A 12373-nucleotide genomic window follows, 5' to 3' on the forward strand; every position below is an offset into this window, starting at 1 on the left:
AGCGACGTGACAGACAGCCTTTGTCACGACATCTTGAAAAAATGTAGCGACAATCTTTTTTGTTGTCTGATTACTTAAAATCGTACGACCATAAAGAAAATATCAAATGTGCCGCGAGGTCACCGATTTCACTGAAGAGTATTAAATCTAGTTTTGATATGCAATCATTGCCAGTAAAAACGCATTTCATGCTGCCAGCAGTAAATGCTGTGGCGCCATCTGATAGCTAGAAACCAAAGCGTTTTCATGACTCCAGTGCCTCTGCAATTGTGCGCATGCAATCTCGGATACTTTGTACTCTATGATATGAGATGAAGCTAAGGCTCATTTTACTATTTATTTCTTGCTGTCACGTGGGGTGGCAAGGAGCAAGAGCAAATTCAGATGAAAGCAGGCACACTAGTTACTGTCATATTGTTATGCAATCACGTGGTAACGGGGCTGCCGCGTCGACTTCCGGGGGACAAGCAAAATTTCTGCAAGCAGCAGAAAATGCCACATCTGTGTGATGGCTTGGGATACTTTGATTCACTTGATTTCTGACCATGCTGTCGCGTTTTACATAATAAACTGCAGCGCCGGTTGTCGCGCACCCTTTTCCTCACTAACAGCTGAAAAGGGTGGTGATGGCAAATGCAACGCTACACCTCCTTGCTTGTGGCGTGTCATATGAATTGGGCCGGAGGAATGTAGACCCTTCTGACGTTACTGTATTTTTTAAGCTAAGCGTTTTCTTGGCACGAAACATGCACTGCAGAATTTCTGGAATGATAACTTAACAGTCCACGTTAACATAATATTTGCCTTTAGTATCTCTTTAACTGGTTGCGCTGTCCACTTTGAGTATTTCTGAAAGTATTTGTCAGTTAAATACTTTCGATACAGGCTACAAATTTTACCAGTATGTTCCAAGGTGGTTCTTACTTGTATAAACTTTCTATTTAATAGTCTGTGTTTCTGAGGCAGAGTTACTCTATATCTACTGCATATTCCATTTAATTTCGCAATTACACTTTGCACAGTATGAAAAGTGACTCGTGTCGCGAATCTCCTCAGTCAAGCATTTTTCCATCAGTTTTTTGGAAGTGAAGTTGAGAAAGCTTGCCCATTGTTCATCGCTGTCTTTTGTATTGTCTTTCCTACTAGCATAGTGTAAAGGGGCATTCACATCAGGGAGCCACCAGCAATGTTATCCCTGATGATTTGCTTCTGATGAACCCCTTCAGATCCCTCTGTGACCAGTGAGGTTGTACGTTGCCACACAGCAGATGTGCCTGTGAAGGTTGGGCATTCATACCTTCTCTATTTTACCCGCCGCGGTTGCTCAGTGGCTATGGTGTTAGGCTGCTGAGCACGAGGTCGCGGGATCGAATCCCGGCCACGGCGGCCGCATTTCGATGGGGGCGAAATGCGAAAACACCCGTGTACTTAGATTTAGGTGCACGTTAAAGAACCCCAGGTGGTCGAAATTTCCGGAGTCCTCCACTACGGCGTGCCTCATAATCAGAAAGTGATTTTGGCACGTAAAACCCCATAACTTTAACCTTCTCTATTTTCAGACACCTTATCACTTTTTAAAAACAGCCCTTATCATTATGAGGAATTTGAGGCCATGTCAAGGGGTAAAGGTGCAATGTTTTCGCGTGTTCAGCATTCTGAAAGCGCACAGTCCTCCCCTTAAATATTATCACAGTGCACTATTACTGAAAACGCTGTGACAGTTTAGCTGTGCAACTAATTTCGTACATTTTCTCTGTGGCTATGCTCAATATTTCCATTTTGAAAACATCTAGCTGCACTGTGGCTTTATTCCACAATGCACCAAGCACTCCATTGTTGCGTTTATATGCCATCTCTTAAGAGAAGAAAGGATGAAGATGTTGAAGTTGCAGAGAGGGGATATTTAAATTTTAACTGATTTGTGTATGCTTGTGATTGCCTGTGCCCTTAGCCATGCAAAGCAAGTAGCGATGATGCATTTATGAGCGAAATTAACTATGGGAAAGTGACAAGCGTTTTTGCACAATGCTGATGCATCTTCAGAAAAGCTCCATGAAATTTGCATTACCAGAATCTGCATGCTGATAATGTGTCTTTGGTTGTAGGATACATCGCATAAAGTCGTCCCTTTCAATCAGCTGGAGCAGTATTCAGGACTGATGGACAATGTGGAGCTGGTAGAACAGCCACAGCAGCAAGCAGAGCCACCAAAGTATACTATACCATCAGAAGCATCAAGCTGCGGACAACTGCCTGCAACGTAGGCACTTCAATTTTATCGGCTTTCTTTAACTGTAATGGCTGGGTAGATTGTCATAAAATGTTGGTCACCTCTAGAAGTGACTCTTATGGATCTACTGCACTCGCATAACTATACTGTTGCAGCAGTATATAGCTGCATAGTGCTTTCGTAACTGTGAATTGTGTAAGACCAAACCAGAGATTATATGTAATATTTGCATTGAGTTTCATTGTAGCTCGTGTTGTAGCAGTAACAGGGGTATCACTCCAAGCTAAGTACCACAAGAGCAAGAACTGTGCTTGCTTGGTATGGTATGGTATGGTATGGTATGGTATGGTATGGTATGGTATGGTTATAAATTTGTGGATTTTAGTGTGTTGGGACTAGATGATGTAAAACTTATGAGAAATGGAGCTTGTGGGACTAGCCTCATTTGCACAAACCTCACATGTAGGCCATCGGGTCTGGGGAAGTTGTTTGGGATTTTCCCTTCCTGCACGTATATCAACCTGATTGTACCGAGTCATTCAGCAATGCCGTTGCATGATATCACATGGGATATCAGGTTTTATAGCATTTCTTGATGTTTGCCATCATTGTCATTGGGTGACCCAAGCTTCATGCTTGCAGCATTAAGTTAGTATCGGGTCTGGTGGTGTGGTTATTGAGTAGGAAAGAATACTGATGTTCAGTTACGAATGGTAGGGGGGTGGTAAAGTCATTTTATGAGCGAATATGGTACTGAGGTGATGTGTTTTTGTCTGAATACAAGGTTGGTTAAGTGGACCAAAGTTAATTTTATTCCTATTCAAATTTGTTTTAAGGAAGGGATTCTGTTGCCTTGTTGCAGGAGTGTCTTCGAGGGCCATTATGGATTTGATGTGACTTGTTCATCACAAACCAAATCCACTAAAAGCGTCAGTTGGACGGTGAGAACCCCTTTTTTGAGCTCTGTTAAACTTTTTGATGTCTTGTGTAGGCTATGCTTTAATTGCACACTCTATTCTTTTTAGTATAATATTATGACAGTTAATAAAACCTTTGAAAGTCCTGATCCTAAAAAATTATGGTGTTTTACATGTCAAAACTACTTCCTAATTATGAGGCACGCCGTAGTGGAGGGCTCCAGAAATTTCGACCACTTGGGGATCTTCAACGTGCACCTAAATCTAAGTAGACGGGTGTTTTCACATTTCGCCTCCATCGAAATGCGGCCGCCATGGCCGGGATTCAATCCCGCGACCTCGTACTCAGCAGCCCAACACCATAGCCACTGAGGAACCACGGCGGGTACCTGATACTTGATTCAACCTGGACAGTTCGGTTAAGAGCTTTCATGACACTGCCTTAGTAGATTAAAGTTGCAGTTAGATGCTTGCATCTGAATGTGCATGGGCATGTGTGACGCACATGGGACCTTTGGTGACGTGAAATAATTGTTATGATCACATGCTAGTTTCAGCGAAATGAACTTTTGTGTGCTTCGTGTGCCAATGTGCTTTCTGTCAGTGTTCACTGTTGTAAACGTCGATACTTGCTGGTGAAAATGAAAAGAAAATGGCAATAACTTTAAAGTAATCTGAATGCAGCTGAATCGCATCAAATTGAATAGCACACCATAACACCGCACTTTTGGTTGTCATTACCGTATTTACTCGCATAATGATAGCACTTTTTTGTCAGAAAAGATTGACGCAACTTCAGGGGTGCGATCATTACCCGGGTTAAATTTCCCGCGAAAAAAAATATTTGCTGCGGGATGCGGGTGCGGGACACCAAAACAAAAATGGCGGCCGGCTGAGCAAGCCGAAAGCGCCGAACGCGATTTTTCTTTTTCTTCTCGTGAGTACATTACATGCATTCAAACAGTTTTTTCCGTATCAGTAATGAATAATATCGCTAATATCGGTAAGTTTGCGGCAATAACGTAGCCATGTCCACTTTGAGGGGGCAGAAACAGATGGGCGCGCTTAGCTGCCAGTGACATAGAAACACATGGTGGGCATGCTGCGGAAACTACGGCATCTGTCTTCACTACTATCCTAATACCGCACGTTTGCGCTAAGCGTGGGTGAATATCTTAGCTGTGTTACAAGTGTTGGCGTATGAATAAGGTACACTTTTAACGTATCAGTGTAAACGTGGCTACTATCGTTGCCGCTTGCGATTTGTTGCTTGCCGACGAGTGCAGATGAGAAGAATTGAAAGGCGCCTTTTTTGTTGTTGACCACAACCATTATAAAGCCTACACATAATAAAGGAAAGTATGGTTGTACCTCTTTTTGTCATGGAAGTGCGGAAAGGGATGAAAGTAATGAAATGAGGCATCTACTTAAGAGTGTTTGGTGCGTGCAGGCCACCTGGTTCGTCTTGAATAGTCGTTCGCGTAGCATTCAACAGATGGTAAGCGCAATCATTATTAGCTAGACTTGGCACAGGACATATCGCTGCGGCAAGTTCGGGGTGCGGTCATTACGCGGGAAATAAAAAAAATCGAATTTTGACGACAAAATTCAGGGGTGTGATCATTACGCGAGTGCGATCATTATGTGAGTAAATACGGTATATGTTCACATTTGAAGTGCACTGTCTCAAACGCAATGGATTTGTCCCACCACTTTATCCATTGTTCAAAACTGTTCAGCAACCCTTGCAAACTGATGACCCCCAGTACTTTCGTTGTTTTCTTCATCTCCTCCAAATCAGGAAAATGTATTCTTTGAAGCTCTCATTTGTCTTGGAAATAAGACAAGGGGCTAGGTATGGGAAATGGAGCGTGTGATGTAAGGTAGGGTTGTCATCCTGTTTTAGTCTGGAAGTGCACCATGCACAACCCAGTGTAGGCGGGAATGTTGCTGTGGTGCACAAGGCATTCATCGCAGTCGGGATGTTTTTTTAAACTGCATCAAGGAACCAACATTCTGTGTAAAAATACATGGTGACTCACCTTGTCGTACAAATTTGAAATGAACAAGCTCTTCAGTAAAAGAGGACAGAACTTAATACAGACATTCTGACATCTGCCATTGCAAAATGGATACACAGGGAGAAAGAGGCTCAAAAGAAATCAATGCAGTGAGCAGGCAAAATTATATATAAGATTGTTGCTTGGCCAACAGATGGGGATGGTATTGCAGTATGAGTGCCACTATATTAGCTACTTTCCTGCCTGGTAAAAAAATCCTTGTTACTTTTCAGTCAGCCGTTGTATGTGGGATCAGTGGCAGTGCTGTTGAGGATTCTAATTAGAAAAATTGGTCATTTGCTTCACTGACTTGAAATGTTTCGTTCACCTCAAACCTAACAAAAAGAAATACCTTTAAAGAAAGTGTATCCTAATAAAAAATTTTTCAAACTGATATTGATCTATTGTCTCAAATGACTCCCTAATTCTCTATATGCTTGTCATTTCGTTTACAGTATGATGAGGGTCGCCGGAAACTCTTTGCGAACATGGGTGTGGTATGCCCGTTTCGCATCTCTGTCACCAGGACTCCACCTTCAGGCACAGTGGTGCGGGTGATGGCAGTCTACTCGCAGCCAAATGATGCCATGAATGTGGTGAAGCGCTGCCTTGTACACATGGCTGAAACTGACAAAGATAACCACGGTGAGGTGACTTGTTATTCTGGCTATCGAGGCTAGTAGGTCATTATGCAGTCCAGAATAGAGAAGCAGCACTGATAGTGACAGCACTTCATGTACAGCGCTTCATGTGTGAAAGCTTTTGTACCCTACCCCCATTGCATAGATACATCAGGATGTGAAACCTCGTTAAACCGTAGTTGGCTGTATCTCAGAAAAAGTATGTACTAAACAGTAATAGTGCTTAACCGAAATAGCATGAGATCGCCCACTTACCTGTCAGAAACAGAACTCAGAGAGAGTGCGATGAAAGGGCAAGAACATGCACTATTTATTCACTTCGTGCGCCAAAGTCTTATTTTTGTTTCATGCCGTGGCGACTTAGCAGCGATGACAGCGGCCTCAAACGCAAAGCAGCGAGCCAGCTTTTCAGCCAGCTCCCTCTTTTCGGCAAACACTTGCATGGCAGATTCCTTGTTTTGCATTGCATATTCTCCATGCACGGGCGCAGTAGCGCTGTAGAAGTCTCAAGGCGCCTTTTTCATTGCGGGGTGCTATTCTTGTTGTGACGGTAGCATTCATGAGGCTGACATAATGCATAGCTTCTGCCACTGTCGGGCCTGAATCGCCCGTGCCGTCGCTTTCCGTGTCGTCCTCATCGCTGTCGTTAGGCGACACTTCGGCAACAACAGAGGCAACGATGGCATAAAGTCGAAGCTCGTAGGCGACATCTGACTGTCGCAGCAGCGCTGCCAAGCAACTTCATCGCATTACAAATGCCACACACCGTAGTCAACGGTAGATCCCTATCACGTGCCAGCGCCAACTTCTTCGGGCCACATTCGATAGTAGAACGATGACCAATTTTTCTTCTATGCTAAGCACCTGGTGTTTTTATCCGAGCTTTAGCATAACATGGGTCCTAGCTTGCATGATGCCACAACCATGGCCACAACGCTCTTTGGCATGGCGCTGAAATGATATTGATGTGGCTTCACGCGGAAACACATAGGGCACTTGGAGGCCATCGTCCCAATTTCTGAGGCTTGTTCTGCCAGGCCGCCCAATGGGGACGGCACACTGCCATGATTGCACAATGAAAAGTGGAAGCACTACGTGCTAACTGATACGTACGCAATAAGCTGGTGCAGTTCATATGGATACAAAACGCATTATGTTCAATGGCTGCTGAGTCGGAGATTTGACTTTGTTACTTTTAAAACGAAAGTGTTGTTAAGCGGGTACGGTTTAACGAGGTTTTACTGTATATCATTAAAATTCCAAAAGGACACTAAAGAAAGGACACCATACTTTTGAAAGTTTAATCTAGGAGGCTAAGTTAGCTATTAGTCTGCTTGTGTCATTTGTGCATTTTGAGGGTCATTAAACTGCAGTTAAACATTTCTTGTGCTATTTTGACAGCATTGGGCTGCTCAGCCTGTGCCTAGAAGTGACTGTGAAGTATGCAGTGCATGCCTGCATGTCTTATTTCTGCCCTATCCTGCCCATTGGATAGCAGTTTTGATAAGTGGGGATGATAGAATGCAAGTGTCTTGGGTCTAAATCAAATACAGTCGCCAATTTTTTGGACAATGAGGGGGCTATATGTTTGAATATAATCACTCAGTTAAAAAAGGATACGAATGATAAAATGATTCAGTTGTGTTTTGTGATATCATTATTACAGAAAATTCGTTTGCAGATTTGCTCAGTTTTGTGCTTCAGTGAAAGAATACGATACAGTAAAACTATTAACTTGAAGCCATTATAATAGGAAAAAATTGTGAGACACCTGAAGTTTCAAGGCAAGCGAAATCAGGAAAATGAATCAGGTGGGGAATAGCCTAGATAAAAAGCTAGAAATGTGTATCTTGAAAAAATCTGTTGCCCTCTGGCTGTGCACAGACCACATGGATTCTTTTCAAAATGGGGCCATTAATATTCTCCATCAAGCACTTTAGCGTGACTCGGCACTGGACACGTCGGCAACTATGGGAAGTTATGTTACTGCTACTGTGCAAAGACGGTGTGCGAGGCACGGAGTCAGGTCAACGATTGATCCTAACACAAGGTTTGAGCCCCGTCGTTGGAGTAGTTCATAATCGGTCCCGGGCATGAAAAAAGGTGACGCTGCGAAATGAGTTCTGGACAACTTCACTTAGCTGAAATTGAACTGAGAAAAAGTGCAACTTTCACGCCTTTAGCAGACGCCCGTGAGTGATGTGCTGTTTACACCTCACTGTTGCGCGAGCACGAAGCGAGCATCCTTATCAAGCAGCAATCTCACTAAAGCTATGCTTCTGGCACACATGCCCGCATGGTCTGATCATTCCTGTTCAATAGCAGCAATCTGTAATTTGCCCTTTAGGTGCACAGATTTCTTGCCTGGGCAAATGGAGTTCAGTCAGGGAAGGAGGTAACACACAAACACCATGGCCTTGAATAAGCACATTTTATTGTATTGCACATGTAATTAGCTGTTTGACTTTTTATTGTTAGAATGGTGCTCTTACTGTCAAAGACATTGTTTCTTTGCAGACCAAAATGCACCACCTGCACATCTTATCAGGTGTGTGAACCCAAGCACACAATACCATGAGGATAAGACAACTGGCCGTCACAGCATCACGGTCTTGTATGAGAGACCTGAAGGTGTGTGTTAAGTCACTTCTAAAAGTATCATTAGTTGCCAAATGCTGCGATCATGCTGCAGGTCTTATTTACAGGAGCCGAGGGGCTGCAAGAGGCTTACTTGCAGCTACCTAAAGCATTCTGCCTGTTCTATTCTTTCTCTGAAGTTATTCTCGTTTCCCTCATACTGTCAACACAGTCAAAATAAAAATGAAGTAAAATATGGGTGCAAAGTGCCCTTTAATTGCATATTGTCGAAGTTATTAGATTGTACTGACAAGATCTGTTCTGTACATATCCAAGACCGATCTTGCAGTGCTGCTTTATGTGGCCCACTTCGCAACTATGCACAGTGTTTTCCTTGCATTCTTCATGGGTCTCCCCATGTCGTCTTTCTTGACAGTGCTGTTGTGATGTTTGTGTGCCCAGCTGAAATGGCCTACACGGTCTACCATCTACGCTTCATGTGCCTGAGTTCGTGCAATACAGGCATGAACCGGCGTGCTGTCAAGCTTGTCTGGACCCTTGAGCAAAAGTGAGTCAATATTGGCGATGCATGGGGCAGGGTTGTGATGTTTAGGTTAGCTGCCAGTCACTCTTGTCCTTAAAGAGAATGAAAAATCAAATTGTTATAACTCAACATCATCTGCAGTGGCAGCCTATCTTATGTACAGTGCAGAACGAAGACCTCCCCCTGCAATCTCCAATTACCCTTGTCCTGCGCCAACCGATTCTAACTTGCACCCGCGAATTTGTTAATTTCATCGCCCCACGTAGTCTTGTACCGTCCTCGACTGCATTTCCCTTCTCTTGGCACCCATTCTGTAACCCTAATCGTCCACCAGTTATCTAACACGCACATTAAATGACCTGCCCAGCTCCCATTTTTTTCTCTTAATGTCAACTAGAATATTGGCTGTACCCATTTGCTCTCTGATCCAAACCGCTCTCTTTCTCTTAACATTATGCATAGCATTCTTCGTTCCATCGCTCTTTACGCGCTCCTTGACTTGTTCTCAAGCTTGTGTGTCGGTCTCCGAGTTTCTGCCCCATATGTCAGCATCGGTAATACAGTCAAACCCGGCTATATCGAACTCGCAAAAAAACTCCTATCAGTTCGATATAGAGCATAATTCGATATAAGCCTGCTAAATAATTGGATGTCATAAAAGCACATACCATTTATAAAATCACTTGATTGACGAAACTAGCTTAGTTTCGCATAAATTAGTCTTGCATTTTCTTCTGCTTGGGCAATTTCGCTGCCTGCGACGCACGCACTTCCCCACATTGTTTAAGGAGTCGGAGGAGCTGAGGCTGCAACCTTCCGCATTCGCGCAGAAGCACCGGACTAATGTGAGTGCACCAATAACTTCGGAAGATGTGGGCAAAGGACCGTAGTTGCTTTCCTCAACATGCCTACTTTCATTTGTGCTCGGTATGATGTCGGCGATGTAGTCTTCGTTTCCGGGCTCTACCGTGGTCACACTCATCTCTGCACTCACAAACTCGTCCACCGTTGATTCGAATGTCCCGGAAATTTTGACAGCTCGCTCCAAACTTCGGCAACACCGGCAACGGCTTCGTCGCATTCATCAGAATTTACAGTCATCATCGAGCACGCGGAAACCGGCACGTATGAAGAACGCCTCGTACACGGCCGTGCGTACGCGTCGGGCGCCATGGGCACCGGGTTGCGAGTCTGGCCACTTTAGCCCTAATCGTGCCGAGAGTGCTCCTCGGAATCTTGCACGCGGCGGGGACATCGCGTTCGACGCGATTTATGATTTCTATCTTCACGACAAAAGGCGAATTCTGCCACTTCATCATGGCAACACTGCGGGAGAAGGCCCACAAGGCGCAAACACGATAAACCAGAGAAGCAGGCAGACAACTCGCACTTTCGCCATCTTGCACGAAGAGTGCACAAGAGCCTCTGATTGGCTGTCTGAGCAAGCGCTGTAGGCGGGCCAGGATCATTTTTTGCTGGGGAGTGTCGGTAGATAGTGATCTAAAGAAAGGAAGGACACTTTGATTCTGCAGCCCGTGAGGGAGCACGGCGAAGCGTTGTCAGGGGAGAGGGAGTGGGAAGTGAAAGATGATAGAGAAAGAGGGAGGATAATAGACTTCACTATGCGTGACACGGGGAGTGTCGACGGCTCGCCCGAACAGCCCGAGGCAGCGCGGTCGCAGTAGGGAGAGCGGTTGGATGGAGCCGCGCCGCCGGGTTTCCCCGCTACCGCGAGGGAAAGCCAACTTCCGGGGCACTTTTCCGCCGCTTGACGTTCGATATATCAGGAGTCACTGCAATATTTGTTCGATGTAAGTGTAATTTTTGCTATATATACTCATTGTAACTATACCGTGACCAGAAATTGTTCGATATATAGAATAATTCGATGTAAACGGGTTCAATATAGTCGGGTTCGACTGTATGCACTAATTGTACACCTTCCTTTTCAATGATAATGGTAAGCTTTCAGTCAGAAGCTGACAATGGTTGCCGTATGCGCTCCAACCCATTCTTATTCTTCTGTGAATTTCCTTCTCATGGTCAGGGTTCCCTGTGATTAATTGACCTAGGTAAACATATTCCTTCACTGACTCTAGAGGCTGACTGGCAATCCTGAACTCTTGTTCCCTTTCCTGACTATTCATGATTAGTGGTGCTTGACACCAGCAAAAGATGCAGCGGACGAGTGAGGCTGTACTAATCCCGGTACAAACAAATTAGGAAGGCCCACTAAGCTTTAACAAAGACACCCTCACCAGAACAGGAATTGGCCTCCCTGGTGCAGTATTCGGCCACTACCTCCCTCATGATTCCTACAATTACTGGCAGGTTTCAAGAAGGGATACTCTACAATGGATCACATTCACGTCATCAATCAGGTAAACGAGAAATCCGCAGAGTACAATCAGCCTCTCTATATGGCTTTCATAAATTACGAAAAGGCATTTGATTCAGTAGAGATACCAGCAGTCATAGAGGCACTACGTAATCAAGGAGTACAGGCCGCTTACATAAATATCTTGGAAAATATCAACAGTGATTCCACAGCTACCTTAATTCTCCACAGGAAAAGCAGGAAGATACCTTTAAAGAAAGGAGTCAGACAAGGAGACACAATCTCTCCAATGCTATTCACTGCGTGCTTGGAAGAAATATTCAAGCTATTAAACTAGGAAGGCTTAGGAGTAAGGATCGACGGCGAATATCTCGGCAACCTTTGGTTTGCAGATGACATTGTTCTTTTCAGCAACACTGGAAACGAGCTACAACAAATGATTGTGGACTTTAACAGAGAGAGTGTAAGAGTGTTATAAACTAGGGGTGTGTGAATGCTGAATAGTAGATTTCAAATCCACTATCAAATTGAATCAAGAAAGAAAAGCTGAATATTGAATCGAATATTATAAAATCTTTCACATAATTTAATGCTTCTAAATTTTGGGCAAAAATATACTGTGCTGCGCATGCTCAGAACTCTCATATCATTAGATAGCAAGAATCTGGCGAGTTATCAGTAACATAGTTCCATAGAAATTGTGGGGAGCACACGCGCCCATCTTCCCCCGCGTCGTCATGTCGAGAGCCGGCATAAACACGGGAGAGGCGCACTACGCCCACTCCTGATTCTCCCTCGCTCTCGCGATGCGCGCACCCTTTCTCCCCGACTCGCGGGCAGGTAGCTGACGACCGAGGAGGACATTCCCCTCGCCCAGGTAAAAATGTACAGAACAGTGTGACTGGGGGAGACCCGCTCTCTTGGGACGCCGGACACCTGCACCGCCTGGACGAAGCCACCTGCCGCGACCCGTGAGTGACTTCGTTCGCCTGACCCACCCAGGCAACGAGGCAAGCCTAGTTATTACTTTTACTGAGAGGACGTTCCTCTGCGAGTGTTTGTTATT

The 12373-nt window shown here is 44.6% G+C and overlaps 1 protein-coding gene across 3 annotated transcripts in view; it reads left to right on the forward strand.

The window, feature by feature from the left end:
• The window catches only part of LOC126520913 (cellular tumor antigen p53-like), a 102051-nt gene that overhangs the window by 24360 nt on the left and 65318 nt on the right, over positions 1-12373 (forward strand). For all 3 annotated transcript variants that reach the window (XM_050169740.3, XM_055065613.2, XM_050169739.3), the window contains 5 exons: positions 2106-2260; positions 3093-3171; positions 5663-5852; positions 8366-8479; positions 8888-8993. In XM_050169740.3, coding sequence (XP_050025697.2) covers positions 2106-2260; positions 3093-3171; positions 5663-5852; positions 8366-8479; positions 8888-8993 — 644 coding nt within the window. The remainder of the gene's footprint in view (positions 1-2105; positions 2261-3092; positions 3172-5662; positions 5853-8365; positions 8480-8887; positions 8994-12373) is intronic.

This window comes from Dermacentor andersoni, chromosome 3 (assembly GCF_023375885.2).
Source record: "Dermacentor andersoni chromosome 3, qqDerAnde1_hic_scaffold, whole genome shotgun sequence".
In the NCBI taxonomy this organism is placed as follows: domain Eukaryota; kingdom Metazoa; phylum Arthropoda; class Arachnida; order Ixodida; family Ixodidae; genus Dermacentor; species Dermacentor andersoni.